At 61.6% G+C, this 15,381-nt stretch overlaps 1 protein-coding gene across 2 annotated transcripts in view; it reads left to right on the forward strand.

Moving 5' to 3' along the window:
• SH3GL1 (SH3 domain containing GRB2 like 1, endophilin A2) overlaps window positions 1-15,381 on the forward strand; it is a 30,975-nt gene that overhangs the window by 11,839 nt on the left and 3,755 nt on the right. For both annotated transcript variants that reach the window (XM_069497283.1, XM_069497276.1), the window contains exons 2-4: window positions 14,086-14,154; window positions 14,265-14,337; window positions 15,214-15,357. In XM_069497283.1, coding sequence (XP_069353384.1) covers window positions 14,086-14,154; window positions 14,265-14,337; window positions 15,214-15,357 — 286 coding nt within the window. The remainder of the gene's footprint in view (window positions 1-14,085; window positions 14,155-14,264; window positions 14,338-15,213; window positions 15,358-15,381) is intronic.

The following is a 15,381-nucleotide window of genomic DNA, read 5'->3' on the forward strand; positions in this document are numbered from 1 at the left end:
AGGGAGGGGCTGTGAGCAGAGGGAGTAGGTGGCCTCTAGACACTGGAGAAGGTGGGAAGCCCATAGAATGCCCAGAAAGGAATACAGCCCTGCCAGCACCTCAGCCTTAGCCCCATGAGACACCTGTTAGACTCTGACCTGTTTAAGATTTGTGTGTTGCTTAAGGAACTGGGGGTGTGGCTGAGGTGGGAGGATGGCTTGAGGCCAGGACTCGAGGCCAGGACTTTGTCTGGGTAACACAGCAAGACCTCATCTCTACAAAAAACTTAAAATATTAGCAGGGCGTGGTGGTGGTGTCTGTAGTTCCAACTACTTGGGAGGCTGAAGCGGGAGGATCGCTTGAGCCTGGGAGTTTGAGGCTGCAGGGAGCTGTGACCATATCACTGCACTCCAGCCTGGGCGACAGAGCAAGACCCTATCTCTAAAAAAAAGAAAAAAGGAGTTGGCGGTGTTCTCGGTCACTAGGTTTGTGTTGATTTGTTATGGCAGCCACGGGAGACTCATACAGGTCCACACTGTCTTAAAGCCTTGTCGTGGTAAAGGTTTTCTGCCCAGTCGTTAAGGTGTGTGTGCATGAGAGAGAGAGAGAGAGAGTGTTGTCCTCTGTTAGCTCTCGTCTCCAACTCGGTGGCTGGAGTCAACAAGAAAATAGGACCAATTTGCTTTGCCAGGTTGGCTTAGGGGTACCCTGCTGAGCGCGGTGTCCATCCAGCCGCCTTCAGTTGCAACGCTCTGTGGAGCAGTCTGTAACACAGCTGCTCCCTGGTTCCTGGCATCTGACCTTGGTGACTCAAAGCTGGTGGACTAACAGAAAATTCAGTCCCCGTTGTTTAACTTGGATTTTGAAAACTGTGGGATGCTGTTGCCTGTTCAACCCTGAGGGTACCACACGCCCCAGAAACCCCACAGCAGAAATTTTGACCTGCGGATCGTGTTAGAGGCTGTCGACTGTGCTGAAGAAGGTTGGTGGTTCCTGAGTTGACGGCGCGTTTTGTCTGATCCGGGAGCCCCGAGCCCACACCAGACGCCCCTCTGTAACAGCCCACACGACTTCAGCTTCACAACCAACTTCAGAGTCGTGCGCTGGGCTTTTGTGTCCAAGCCTGCCCTCCCTGGCACAGACCCCCGTCCTCTCTCTCCTGCGGGCGGCCAGGCTCCCCCTGTCCTTCAGAGCCAGCGTGCATGGCTACCTCCTTTGGAATTGTCCCTGGTGCCTCTTCCATGAGGAGGAAGTGGCCTCTCCCCGTAGATTGCTTGTCATAGTACCTGGTGTTCTTGTCTATGTGCTTGTGTGTGTGTCTCTCTCTCCTGCACTGGCACAGACAGTTGTCGAATCTGACTGTGACCTCAGACCCCAGATGGCCCCAGACACAGCATTGAAGGGTGGGTGGGATCTGGACGTGGAGGACAAGAGCGGGCAGGGAGAAGCTGCCTCAGCACCTCCAGGCGGGCGGTGGAGCAGGGTCCTGGCAGTAGGGCCTCAGCGTTGTGGGCCTGCCCCACCTGGGGCGATCTTACCCCCGTCCAGGCACCCAGGCACCATCCATCTTTATGCCCGTCCCTCCAGGCCAGCAGAGGCCACCCTGGGTGCTGGGAGGAGCCCTGGCTACCTGATCACAGGGTGGGAGAGATGTGGCTATTCTTACTGCTCTTAGTTCAGGAAGTGGCAGCCCCAGACCCTCATCCCACAGGCGATGACAGCCAGGCAGTGGGGCCTGAGAAGGGCCAGGCCTGGAGGACAGGTCTGCGTCTCACCAACAGCGTAGTGAATAGGAGGCGTGACTGCAGAGGGTGCGCGTTGGCAGCACAGCAGCCGTCCTGGCAGACACAGTGAGCCCCCGACTCACGGCGGGACACTCTCACGGACACACCTAAATGCAGGTCCCTGGGAGCCACGTGCGTGCCGGCGCTGTCTCAGGGCCGGGAGGGGGTGGGGGTGCCAAGGCAGGGTAGGGGGATGTGCCGGGGGAAAGAATCATGCCAGCCAAGGGGGAAGCAGACAGGTGACGCACGGGGCGTTCAGCATGGCAGCAGCAGGCTGGTCGGTTGGAAGGCGGGAAAATAGGTCGATTGGGAAACAGGAAGGGGAGAGGGGTGTGGACTGTGACGTGGCGGTGGTTGTGCAGCAGGGCCCTGGGGAACTTTCTGCCAGTCTCCCTCCAGCTTGAGTCACTTTATCTCTTGGTCCTTCATTCCTTCGCCCTTGCTCCCCCTGGAGAACCTCAGAACCGTGCACCGTGGCCATCAGAGTCCCGTGGAGGTGCGTGGCACCCAGGGAGGCATATTCCCTCTTTCCCTTCTTCTCAAAGAAGGGCCTCCATGGAGCCTTTTGCTCCAGGGAAACTGGGTGCAGGTGCCACGTCGCAGGGCTGAGGCGAAGCCCCTGCTTGCCCCGCACCAGCCTATCCCTGGGACACGAGTGGCCCAAGGAATTGTGGACTCTGGTCTGCGGGGCAGCGTGTGGATTCCGAAGCACGTTCCCACAGGGTCCGGCAGCGCATCATCCGTCATCACCCCGTCTTACCGTGGAGGACACCGAGGTGCGGGGGAGTTGATACATTCCTGCTTAGAGCCACAGCCCGACAGACAGCCGGGACCAGAGCCAGTCCTGGCACTGCCTGTCCGGGCGTCCTTCCCCCTCACCGGCACCCTGCCCTGCTGCGTGACCTGGCGGGCACCTTTGCTCTGACTTGTTCCTGACATACCTGAGCTCCCGGAGGGCGAGTCATTTATTTATTATTTATTTATTATCTCAGCAAATACTCAGTGACTGACATTCCTGGGCCCCGTGCCACCTGCCCAGCCCTGCTGGCACGAGGTGGTGTTTGAGGACGGGGCACTTGGGGTGGGTCGGCGACCTGAACCTGTCCTGAGTGGCGTCACTCACTCCAACAACAGCGAGCCACTTCGCAGGTGGAGAAAGGGCCCCTGGGAAATAGCCCACACCCACCCAGAACCCCCCCACCCCCTCCCCAGGCATGAGTAGCAGCCTCAGTGAGTGCTGTGTGCAGGGCCCGCACACAAATGCTCGGAAAGGAGAGGCCCGCCAGCCCCGTCGCTTTAGGGGGATGGCAGGGGAGACCTGAGCCCTCCCAGGAGACCGCTGGCCCTGGCAGCGCCCAACTCCTCACCTCCCCCTGGCGTTTCCGCCTGTGTGCTAAGGGCGTAGTTGGTGATTCTGGGATTTCCAGCTCTGGGTTTTCACCTCTGACTTTAGCACTGAAAGAGCAGGTGCCCTGGGTGTTTAGTGGGTGAAAGCTATGAGCAGGGACAGATGCCTGGGCACCAGGCAGGAGCAGCCATTGCAGCGTGACAGACAGCAGCATCTAACACAACCCTGCTCGCAGTGCAGTGAACAAACCCGCGGCAAAGGGGCCACTGACCCCTTCACCTTCCCCTCTCCCCACCATGCCCTGTGCCAGCCCAGGATGACTACCTGCCTGGGCACTTTGGGTGGCCACACCTCGGGAAACTGGTCTTGGTGACCGTGGGCCACAGTGGGCATGAGTCAACTGTCACCTGAGCCTGGTGTCTCTGCCCTGGTGTGACAGGTGAGGACTGGAGCCAGGTGAAGGCACGTTCCTCGGCACCTGCTCATAGTTTCTGCCTCGCAGCCGTTTTGTGGAGAAGCTCTGGGGCCAAGCTCTGCCCACCTGGCTCCCCTGCCCACAGCCAGGCAGGGTTTGGTTGTTTCTGTTTGGCCTTCAGTCTTCCGTCACCGCGTCCTGTCTTCCCAGATCCCAGACCCCAGACCTGTCACTTTCCCCAGGGATTCCTGTCGATGAGAAGCGGCCCAGCTGTGGGAACTGGGGCCCCAGGATGAGGGTCAGGCCGGCCTGGCTGGCTCAGATTCACCATCTGCAGTTTTCCCGAACCCCCGGCTCTCTGACAGGGGAGCCGGCCCTGGGCAGGCCTCAGGCACAGAGCTGGGAATCGGACTGATGGCCTCCAGCCAGAGTGTCCACCCCACGCGGCCTCCCTGTGAGCCACGAGAAGGAAGGTTGGCGGACCCTCCAGCTCCCATGTCCGCTTCCTGAGGTTCTGCCCTCCGAGAACTTAGCCATGGCAGGGGGTGGGATGCTATGAGGACCCCAGGAGGTCTCTGTCATTACTTCATTGCAGGGCGCTGAGTATCGACGTAGCATCTTGTGTCTGAGTCACTATTCTGAGCTCGGGCACAGTGGAGGTGGGGGACAGACAACCAGGAGGATAATCTCAGCCCCGATAGATGGCACCCAGCTCGGAGGGCCCAGGGAGTGGCAGAAGGAGCAGCAGGAGCAGAGGTTTCAAGGTGGGCATGAGGTCTGGCCTTTGAGGAACACAGAATGCGACCTGGGGAACCTGGGGGTGCTGCTAAGTAAGGTCTCAAGGGGGCAGGGGCTCCAGAGAGGAGGTGTCAGTAACGTGTAGGGAAAGGCTGCCACGCCAGGTCGCTCCTGCCTGGGTACGGAGGCAGGGGAGGGAAGATGGGGAGGGCTTCCTGGAGGCGGTGGCTTCTCATTAGGCCTTTAGACATGGAAGGGGCTGGGGGGCAGGTGGCATCTGTGTTTTGGGAGGAGCTCTGGGCTTTCAAATCTGTCACCTCTGCTGTGTGGTCGTGGGGAACTCGTGACCGTGGTTGAGACTGGCGCCTGCAGCCTCTCGCTGCGGTCACGGTGTCACGGTGTCTGATGCAGAGGTGGTTCGGTGTTTTCCGGAGGCTCTGCTGCCTCACAGGGTTTCCAAGCCCCGTTTCCAGTCTCTTCCTGCGGGGCTGTCTCTGCATCAGCTCTGCCATCGATAAAAGGTCTGTTTTTAAAAACACCTTATCCTTCCTGTGCGTGCACCACAATCACACCCTGCCACCCAAACGCAAGCCCTCGGGCAGCTCCCGACTGAACGCTGCCGAGGTCTGGCCTGGGCTGGCGGTCCCCTGCCAGGCAGGGCCTCGGGACTTACTACCTCATTTGCTTGTGGGTTGGGTTTTTCTTTTTATAACTTTTCAACTGGAACGGATTTTTACCAGTTGTATGACATGCCCAGGATGAGACAGTCGAATGCACGAGGCCGGCTTCTATCTAGACATTTAACTCCAGAGTTCCAGATGTGATTTGTTCCTGGAAGAGGGACCTCAAGTGATCACTGGCCTCTAAGTCTTTCAGTAAAATTCCTCTGTGAGGCCAGGGACGTGAGCCTGTGTCGCGCATGGCCTAGAGTCCCCGGTGGGCAGTCCTGTTCCCTCCATCTCCCACATTCCTCTCCTGGGTCCCGGAGCTGTGCCCCGAGCCTGCCCCAACTGCGTTCTGGACAGAGCCACTGTCGGTGGGACTGTCTGGCTTGGTCTCATGCACGACACTGCGTGGCCTCGGGAGAGGCGCGTCACCTCCTAGGGCCTTAGCTGTCCCGTTTGTCAAGTGGAGACACCTGCCTGGAGGCTACAGTGGGTCGGGTGGGCGCTGCAGGGCCAGCAAGGCGGTAGGCCCCGGGAGCCCGGTGCTTCAGCAGGAAGGCCGCTTCCTACAGCAGAGGGAACCCGCAGGCCCCGCTGCCCCCAGAGTCAATGGAGCAGCCAGGGCACCGCTGACACGAGTGAGGAAGGAAGCAGGCTTCGTGCAGCACCTCTGCTTCCTTTGGGCAGACGGGGTGAGTTCAGTGGAGACCGTTAGAGTTGAACCCAGGCCCTTCCTAGACAAGGAAATGGGGGACGCTCCCGAGTCCCCAGAGGGGCCAAGATGGAGAAGTGCACCACCAGAGTGTGGCGAGGGTGCAAAGTGTGACGGGCTGCCTCACCTGGCCACCTCTCCTGTCCTCATGTAGCCCGGCCAGGCAGGGTGTGAGAGCTTACAGATTGCTGAGTCACCTCTCGGTGGGGAGGGGGGCTGTGGCCGTCTTCCTAGTCTTGTGGCTGGGGCTAGACCAATAGGAAAGAGCCCCGGCAACCGCCGGAGTCTGCCCACCTTCCGAGGCCTCGCGCTCAGGCTCACGAACCCTGTCCCATAGCGTGGCCTCCAGTCCTGCCACACTGCTTGCTGTCTGGGCAGCGAGGAAGGGCTGGGGCGTGGCCAGCAGCCTGCTCTGACCCTGTCTAGGAGCATGACATTGGTGGGTGTCTCCTTGGCATGAGGCAGTGAGAGTGCCGCCAGCAAGGGCCACCACAGCAGAGAGTGAGGCAGGCGGGCTCTATGCCCTGGAGGTGCCCTCAGCTTGGAGACAGACGGGACCAGAGTTGGGGCGTGAGGTTCCAAAAGGCTTGAGAGACCCTAACTAACAGAAGTGACGCTGTTCAGCTCAGGCCCAAAGACCAGGCAGGAGTCAGGCCAGAGCAGGACCAATAGGCAGGGGAGGCTGTGTGTGGACAAGAGGCTGGGCCCTAGACATAAATGAGGGAGGGAGACCTGGCGCGGTGGCTCACACCTGTAATCCTACCACTTTGGGAGGCTGAGATGGGAGGATCACTTGAGGCTAAGAGTTCAAGACCAGCCTGAGCAACATAGCAAGACCCCATCTCTTAAAAAAAAAAAATAAGTTAGGCATGGTGGCTCCTGTAGTCCCAGCTACCTGGGAGGCTGAGACAGGAGGATACCTTGAGCCCAGGAGTTCGAGGCTGCAGTGAGCTATGACGATACCACTGCACTCCAGCCCGGGGCACAGAACAAGACCTTGTTTCTAAACAAATGATTGAATGAATGACAGGGGGACCAGAGAGGAGACTGTCCCAGGGCCCTGGGGAGAAACGGTGAGCGTCTGAGCCAGGTGGGCAGGCCTGGTTCAGGTGGGTGCAGGGCCTTCCAGAGACACAGGCCCCTGTGGAGGATTCCTCAGCGTTCAAAGCCAGCGGTGCAGCGTCCAGGCCTCACCTGGGGGCAGTGTGGGCCAGGCCCTCGCTGTGGGGCTGGTGACTTCACTGTTGGAGCCCCTGGCCCTCAGACTGGGGCCCCCTGGGGACCAGGCCTCACTGCACCCCTTTTTGTCTCAGGGATGGTGATACACAGAGCTGTCCCTTCCAGCTGGTCATTCTGCTGTGACAGCCACGGGGTGATTTTCTTCCGATGCCCACACTACTCCATCTCCAGCGACTTCTCTCCGGTGTCTGGTCCCCTCTCTGTTTCTGGTTCCCCCACAGTGCCGGCCTCAGACTCTCGGGGGGACAGATGAGCGATTTCTGGAGGATTTCTCTCACTTGAGGCTTTTCTCCCCTGGCTTCTGCAGCACGGGCCGGGCAGCCGTGACTCCACCAGCAGCCAGCTCGCGGCCTCTCACACAGCAAACCGTTCATCTTCCCGTGCCAGCCCAGAGTCCCCTTCTCAGAGCCAGGGGCCAAGCAGGAAGGGAGAGGCCCGAGGCAGCCTGAGACCCGGCATAAAGAGCCAGCGCCTTGGAGGCAGGAAACCTCCTCGAGGGGCGTTAGCAGGAGGCATAGACTGGGCGGCATGACCATGTCCCCCAATGCCAGGCTGCCCTCCTTGGCGCCGGCTCCCCTTCCCTAAACAGCCACCAGCATGCCTGTGGCTTGCCCTGCGGTCTGGGGGCCGTGGCAGCCTCCACAGCCTGGCCAGGGGCAGGGCCCGTTCTGGTTCCGATCCAGAGCCGGTATCTCGGCTGCTAGCGCCAGGCCCAGGGACAGCCCCCTGGGCTAACAGGATGCCTTGGGCTTCCACAGCCACCATCCTGCTGCTGCCAGAGCTCGGTTCCCAGGTAGACCCTTGACGTGCCTCAGGGCTGGTTCTGTGGCTGCCCCCTGGGGCCCCATCTGGCCAAGGTGGCGGTGCCTGGTTTGGGGTTTCCGTGGGAAAATGATTCCAGAATTTGTCCTGATTCATCATTCCACCACTCCGTTCCCAAAGGCTGCTTTTTAAAACCCTTCAGCTGCGACTGACAGGCAGGGAGGAGATCCCTGCCCCTTGTGGCTGGGGCCACCAAGGACACTCACAAACCTAGGCTTCTCCGAACCCCTGGGTGCTGCAGGGAGCCCTGGCTGGTCAGGACGTTTCTCTGAGTGGCCACAGAAGGGGCGTGGCTCACTCTGCCAGTCAGCTCCGGAGTGAGTACCAAGGACCCATGGTGGACAAGGTGCGTCCCCGGCAGGCAGAGCCTTCTGTCTTGGGGCTGAGGAGCTGGCCTCTGCCCTCTGATTGGGCGCCGTTGGGGTGGGAAGGTCTGTTTGGCACACAAGTAAGTGATGTTTCTGTGGCTTCTCCCCACTCTGAGCTGGCCTCCTCTTCACCTGGGGACACTCTGCTGTGGGCTCCCGGGCCCAGGACTCCCCGCCAGGGTGGCCCAGTCCACGCCTCCCTGGCTTCTGCTCCCACATGGGAAGCTCAGAGCTGCCAGGAACCAGCACTGCCCCCATAGATAGGCAAGCGTTTCACAATCAAGCCACACATGAGGGCCTCAGCTCTGGTGCATCCTGGTGACACGGGGGCCACTGGAGGTTTCCAGCAAGGACAGACACTGAGAGAGCAGGAGCCTCCCAAGGCGGCTGTGCACCTCTCAGACATACACATGGTGCGCCTTTCCCTGTGGTCCCCAGCTGTCCTCCGTCGCTGCTCTGCCCCGGGGCTGCTGTCCCCTCTCCACCTTTTCCTTGCCGCCCACTGAGGTTAACCAGCCAGTGCTCACGAGCTGTCTCTCTCCCGGTGCCTGGGGCTGGGAGGCCCCTCCGTGTCTGCCCTGGCGGAGTGCGCCGAGGAGGGCTGGGGAGAGCGAGAGGGCCGCCTGCAGCACTGGTGCGGCGCCGTCTCCGAACTGCAGAGGCAGAGAGAGTTAGCCAGGCCGAGAGCAGGAGGGGAAGGCACCCGAGACCCTCACCCTGGCCGAGAGGGGACAAGTGACCTCTGCTGTGAACCTGTAAGGTGGTTATCGTGAGCCAGTCTGACTCGCACAAAGCGAACAGCCAATGAGGACCCTGGGGCTGACCCCGCCATAGGCAAAGGTGGGGTGTCCGTCCTGGCCTGTGAGGCCGGAGCAGCCCTGCCTTCCTCCCTCCCCACCCCTCCTCTGCACCAGCTTCTCCTTCAGAACTCTTAATTCATCAACATACTGTCTGCCAGGTCACTGGGTCTGCAGATGGGCCTGCTTGTGTTCCGTGTCACATCGATCGGGTTTCCCTGCCGAGATGATTACAAGGCAGGATTTGAAGTTTTCCTTCCGCTGCCGCCAAGTGGCTGCCAGAGCTTGCCCCACAGTAAACCCAGGGTTCCCGGGCCAGCTGCCCAGGAGGGCAGCGTCTTCGCAGTCGGTTTTGTGTGTTTTCCACTCACGTTCGTTCCCTCCTGCGCGTCAGATTCCCCGCTCCTCTCCAGAGACCTGCAGCTCTGAAGGACGCCCCGCTTCTCGTCTGGTCTTATCAGTGATGCTCACAGGCCGGCCCTGGGGACGGGAGTCAGGGGGCGCTGGGGTGAAGCTGTCTCAGTGTCAGGCTCACAGGCGACAGAGTTGGTGCCAAGCAGAAGATGCACATGGCGTGCATGCAGGTGGGGTGCGTGAGCGTGGAGAGCAGGCAGCCCCCCGGCGGCAGCCCCAGCGCTGAGAGCTGACAGACCAGAGCCAGTTTCTCTGAGAGCTGGGGAGTGTCCGAGAGGCAGCGGCAGAGTCCTCCCCGGAGGCCATGCTAGGCCGGACTGAGCAGGGGCCTCTGCTGCAGTAACAGTCCAGCCCTGGTCCCCCCAGGGCAGGGGCAGCCTTGCCCCAGTCACCCCATACCCCATGGGGTCACAGGGCATGGGCCAGCCCTGAGTCCCAGAGCAGAGTGTTGGAGAACATTTCCTCTTGGGGCTCGGCCTGTGTTTGAGGGGTGGGAAGAGGCGCTGGCACGGATTGCATGGTGGCAGCCCCCACAGGGCCCACAGCTGGTGACTGAGGCTCTGCAGCCACTGCTCTGACCCAGTCCAAGTGGGGCCCTGTGGAAGACCGGTGGCAGCCCCCGACCCGCTCTGCCACCCTGGGAGCTGCTGCAGCCACCCAGGCCCGGTCGCTGGGGGACGGTGCTGGGCTCCCTGGCTCCAGCGTGGCCTGTTGTTAGCTGTGGGAGGAAGTGTGGGCTTGGGGGACCCCCCAGGGTGGGAGCACCACTGGGCTCGGTGGATTTGCGGCAGACACGCTTGTGGAGGTGTCGTTCCCACGGCCGAGTCTGCTGCTGTCATCGGGACCAGGAACAAGTGTGCAGAATCTCCCTCAGCAGGACGGGACTGCTGGGACCACGGCCGCCTGCTGGGGAAGGCGCTCCCGGGCCCTGTCCACGGGCAACGTCCCCGAGCGTCCAGACAGCACCAGCCGCTAGACACACCCCTTCCACGGAGCCCAGAGGTGCTTCCTGAGACTCCAGCTCTGCTGTAGACCGCTCTGGGTCCCCTCCCCACTGGACCATGGGTCTCAGCCTCTCAGCCAGTTCTGAGGGCGAGGGTCACAGTGGCTCAGGTCCCGGTGGGTGGGGAGCCCTGTGCTCGGGTGCTGGTCCCTCCTTCCTTGTGGCCAGGGCTGCAGGTGGCAGGCACAGGGCTGCTACTTGTGCCTGTTCTCCCCCTTGGCCTCATCATCCCTTCGTCCATTTTTGCCAGTTCGTGCCTGAGAGCCCTGGAGAGAAGGGACTTCGTGGTCTCATGTGCCTGGTGCCTGGCCCATGGGGGCAGGTGGTTAGTTAAGGTGCAGCCCCCCATGCCCGGGGTTTAGGGGCAGGAAGACAGGGCTCAGGAAGTTGTGGGCGTGCTCTGTAAGGCCAGATCCTGCGTTCCCATGTGGGGTGGCAGACTGGACAAGACCAGAGCTAGGGGCCGTGGGACCCAGGAGAGGAGGGTCTTTGGTACCCTGGCAGGCCCAGCCCTGTGCTGGGCAGGTCGTGGCGCCAGGGTGCCTGAGGCCCGGAAGGTGTGGTTTTGCGCCCAGCTGCCTTCAGTTCTCTTGTTTCCCAGAAGAGTCTGGTCTCACGTCAGGCAACTCATTTCCCTCTACGGCAGCCACGTCCTCCTGCCACAGTCGAAAGAAGTGAAACTGTCCCATGAAACATGGTGGAACACCCCAAACACCTAGGGAGGGTGGGGTCTTCCCTTGTACAGCTTCAGCAGAAAACCGAAGGGCCAGCCCCTGCTTCCTTCCTGCCTCTCACCTGGGCCCGGGGTCCGGCTCCCTGGGGTGGGCGTGGACTGGGGGGCGTTTAAGAAGCTTCCAAGTTGCGACTGATTTGAAAGCCACTGACCCGCAGGCGTGCAGGGGAGAGGCGTGGGAACACAGGGGCCATGCTCCCCGGGTGCCTGGTGCAGCCCTGAGCATGGGCACACAGAGCCCTGTAAGGTGCACATTGTCACAGTGGGCATGATGATGACCGAGGCCTGGTGATGGCATTTTGAATGTGACATTACATAGGTGGGAGGTGGTGGGGCTGGCATCGAGCCCTGGCAGTCAGTGTGACCTGTCCTGCAGGCAGCAGCCACTCAGCACCCTCGGGCACCCCTGAAGGTGCGTAGGGTCCCAACGGGCAGCAGGGAGAGCCACGAGGAGAGGGGGAGGGGGCACCCAGAGCTGAGCCCTGCAGGGGGGCAGGTGGGCATTCCAGAGGGCACAGGTGTGGCTCTCTGGGCAGGACGTGGGGAGAGGAGACCCAGCCGTGACCCGGGGCAGCCGCCTTGTGCAGAGCATAGGGGACGGGCACTCGCGGGCTGCCTGGCCGCAGCCGTTGGGAGTTGCCTGATGTGGGCAGAGCCCCCACCTGAAGCTTCTCCAGTGCCCCCTTCCTGCTCTTTGGCACTTCCTCCCAGGCTACTGTGGTGCCCTGTGAGGTCCTCACTGTCCCCTCTTGTGTCCTGGCCCCTTGGCTGCCCTGCTGGTCACCCCCTTCCCCCGCACACAGCGTGGCACCACAGGGATCCTCACGGCATCCCTCGGCCACATCTCATAGGGCCCAGAGCACCACCAGGACAAACGGGTGGTGTGGCCTGGCAGGCACTGGCCGGGTCCAGGATTGCAGGCACAGCCCCCAGCATGACACCTCGCTCTCCAGCCTGGCCACCAGCCAGCAGGACAGAGGCCCGCCTCCGCCGCTCTGGGGTGTGCGTGCACACTCACACCTGCAATCTGACGCGAGACATTCAACACGTCAGGTGGCTCCAGAGAGGTCAGGCCTCGTGACAGGTGGCCCATAGAGGACAGGGCCAGGTGAACTGTGGAAACCACCACGAGTTAGGAGACCTGGGTGAACCCCAGCCTCTGATGGAGTGTGTGACCTCAGGCAGCTCACCCTCTGGGAGCCTCCATGTCAGTAGGGACTGGCAGCTGCTCTGCTCTGCACAAATACTGTTTGCTCAGAGAGCACATTTCGCTGGGAAGGACATTCGGCCACCCCTCTTTCTCCCCTGTGCCATACCCACCCGCCACCCAGAAAGGCTCTGACAAGTCCTGCAATGAGAAACCCTGCTGGGCCGAACACGGTAGCCTCTTCCTCACTGTGGACCTGCCACCTCTTGGGTACCTCTGGAGAACGTACCTTTGGGAAATGGGGGACCAGGCAGTTCCTGGGATTGTTTCCTGGAGAGGCTGGGCCTCGATGCGGAATAGAGGCTGGGGTTCCACACCCATTTCCCTGGGTCGAGGGGCTTGGGTGAGCCTGTCAACATGCCGAGAGCTGAGCGGAGGTGGCACTGGTGTGTGAGTCGGCACTGCCATCTAGGGTGGGCATCTTGGCACTGCCACGGGGATGCTGGCATGCATGGCCCTGTGGGGGTGGGGACAGCCAAGGACAGCTTCCAGCAGAAGGTGCAATGCCCACTCCAGGCCAAGCAAACAGCGCAGAGGGCGTTGGGAGCCAAGTTCTGGTCCTGCTCTAGCTGCCTCCACCCCTGTAAACCAAAGCAGCCCTTCCCCAGCAGCCGTTGGATTCCACGTTACGTTTATAAAATTGTCACAGCCTTGATTTTCAAAGTGGATGCTTCCAGGTGCTTTGTGACTGTTTCTGAGCAGGTGTCACTAGAAATGCCACCATTCTGTGCTTGCTGGTGGCCTGGTCCCCACAGCCGGGCCTAGTGCCAGGCCCGTCACATCCTACCTACCCTGTGAGTGTCCCCATCCCCTGAGGCCCTGAGCAAGGCTGTCCTGGAAAAGCCCTGTCCTCTGCTCCCTAGGCACAGGTGCCCTTGTGGATGGGGCCCGACAGTTCATCCTACCCTTCTCCCCCCACCCCCCCGCACCCCCATCTCATCCTCTCAGAATCTTCCTGAGTGCATCTAGGAGGGTCAGTGGCTGGCTTTGGGGTCAGCCCTGGGGACATGGTTTGTCCCAAGCTGCCTCCTTGCTGAGCTGGGCTGGGTCTCACCTCCTGGGCAGAGGGACTCTGGAAGTGTGTGCCCCGCCACGCTCCCACCAACCTTTCAGGGCCGCTTTCTGAAGCTACTGGAGTTTTCGCGTCCCCCTTGCTAGATCCGAGGGTGTGGTTTGGGAATTCGGGGCTTGTTTCTGCCTTCCCGGCACACGGGGAGACGTCACTGCAGGTGCTTGTTGTCATCGTCACGGCAGGACTCAGACGTGCCAGCACCTGCCAGCTGCGTTGTCAGGTTCATGGTGTCCACGTGGGGTAGGGACAGGCTGCCCTGTCCTGCAGATGCACCCAGACCCAGAGGGCCGCAGGCCTCCCCGCTCGGCCACCCGCACCCTGCCCCTCGCCCTCGGCTGGTGCTGCCTCACTGAACCCGACTGTCAGGATTTTCTTTTTTTCTTCCTAAGAAAGTTGACCCAGAGCAGTTGAGGACGGGAGCAAAACTCCACATTCCTCTTCGCGGGAACATTTGCGTAGGCGCTTCCCGAATGGGCCTGTGGACTCTGCAGCGACAGAGACGGGGCCTTGTCCAGTGGGCCCGCTGTGGGCTCCTGGGCAGCGGCTGAGACGCACAGAGGCGGAAAGCTGCCCCCACCTGCCCTCCTGCAGCTTGCGGGTTGCTCCCACACTGAGGCTGCCGTGTCCTGCCGGGCGCCCTGTCTAGCCTCACTGCCGTGTTCGCACTCCTGGGAGGCCACAGTGAGCGTCCTGACTGCTTGGCCGCCCCCGCTGGCAGTGCACGCGGCTGGACAGCATCTTGAGGCCACCTTCTCTGGGTCTCACGCGGTCTCCCTTCTGTCCCCTAGCTGGTCAGCGAGAAGGTCGGAGGGGCTGAGGGAACCAAGCTGGACGATGACTTCAAAGAGATGGAGAAGGTAAGGGGAGGCCACCGCTCCGTGTGGGGTGGGCAGGTGAGGGCCTGTGGCTGGGGTGGCCTTGGGTGCCCTGCGGGCTATGAAACCGCACATGCTGCCTCTCTTCACAGAAGGTGGATGTCACCAGCAAGGCAGTGACAGAAGTACTGGCTAGAACCATCGAATACCTGCAGCCCAACCCAGGTAGGGGTGCCAGCCAGCCACCAGGGGTCCGCCCCGACCCCTCTGGCCTCTGTGTCAGTCAGGAATGTTCCAGCTACCAGAGCATGAAGAGGGAATGTGTGGGCTGGCAGAACTGGAATGCCCATGGGTAGGCAGGCTTCAGGCATGGCTGGATCCAGGGGTCCAGAGGCTGTCTGCGGGGTCATGCCCTTTCCACTTCAGCTGGCAGCTCAGCTCCCCCTGTGGTGTTCCTCGAGGCAGTGCTAGCTTTAGGTCACTCCTGCAGCACAGAAGGGCATCCTGCCCCCAGCTGGCTCCTTGGGCCCAGCCTCAGTCCATGACACGTGGGGCAGGGTCTCCTGGGCTGTGAGGGAGGCAGGACTTTCCCCAGGGAAAACCCAAAGCTGGTTCCCTGGCAGGAGGCAATGGACGTAGGGCAGGCTGCAAACCCAGCAGTGTCCAGTTGCAGCCCACGCTGGGGACAGACCCGAGTGGGCGGGGAAGCATAGCTCCTCAGCCCCCCGAGAGACTTGGCCCAGGGCAGGGGAGCCCAGACCTCACTTGCACCTGTGCACAGACAGACAAGCCGCCTGTCCCCAGATGAGAGAGGGGCAGCTGCTGTCACAGCCTAGTTACAGGATGAGGCGGCCCAGGGGGAGGGGTCATTCATCTAGGAACCGGTCACCCCCCTGCCCACTGTCGGTTCTCCATTTAGGCAGACTGAAGCGGAGAAGAGTCCCCTGGGAGCCTTCCCGGGAGCCGTGCTTGTTGCAGGCTGGCCTAGGTCAGGGTTCCTGGGCCAAGGTGCGCTAGAGGAATACCCTGTGGTGCCAGCAGAGTGCAGGCCTTGCTGCCCCTCGAGTGGCCGCCACACCCACCCTGCCCATCCTGTTCCAGCTTCGCGGGCCAAGCTGACCATGCTCAACACCGTGTCCAAGATCCGGGGCCAGGTGAAGAGCCCCGGCTACCCGCAGCCCGAGGGCCTCCTGGGCGAGTGCATGATCCGCCACGGCAAGGAGCTGGGTGGCGAGTCCAACTTCGGTGAGTGGGGCAGGACACCCCACT

This window comes from Eulemur rufifrons, chromosome 2 (assembly GCF_041146395.1).
Source record: "Eulemur rufifrons isolate Redbay chromosome 2, OSU_ERuf_1, whole genome shotgun sequence".
In the NCBI taxonomy this organism is placed as follows: domain Eukaryota; kingdom Metazoa; phylum Chordata; class Mammalia; order Primates; family Lemuridae; genus Eulemur; species Eulemur rufifrons.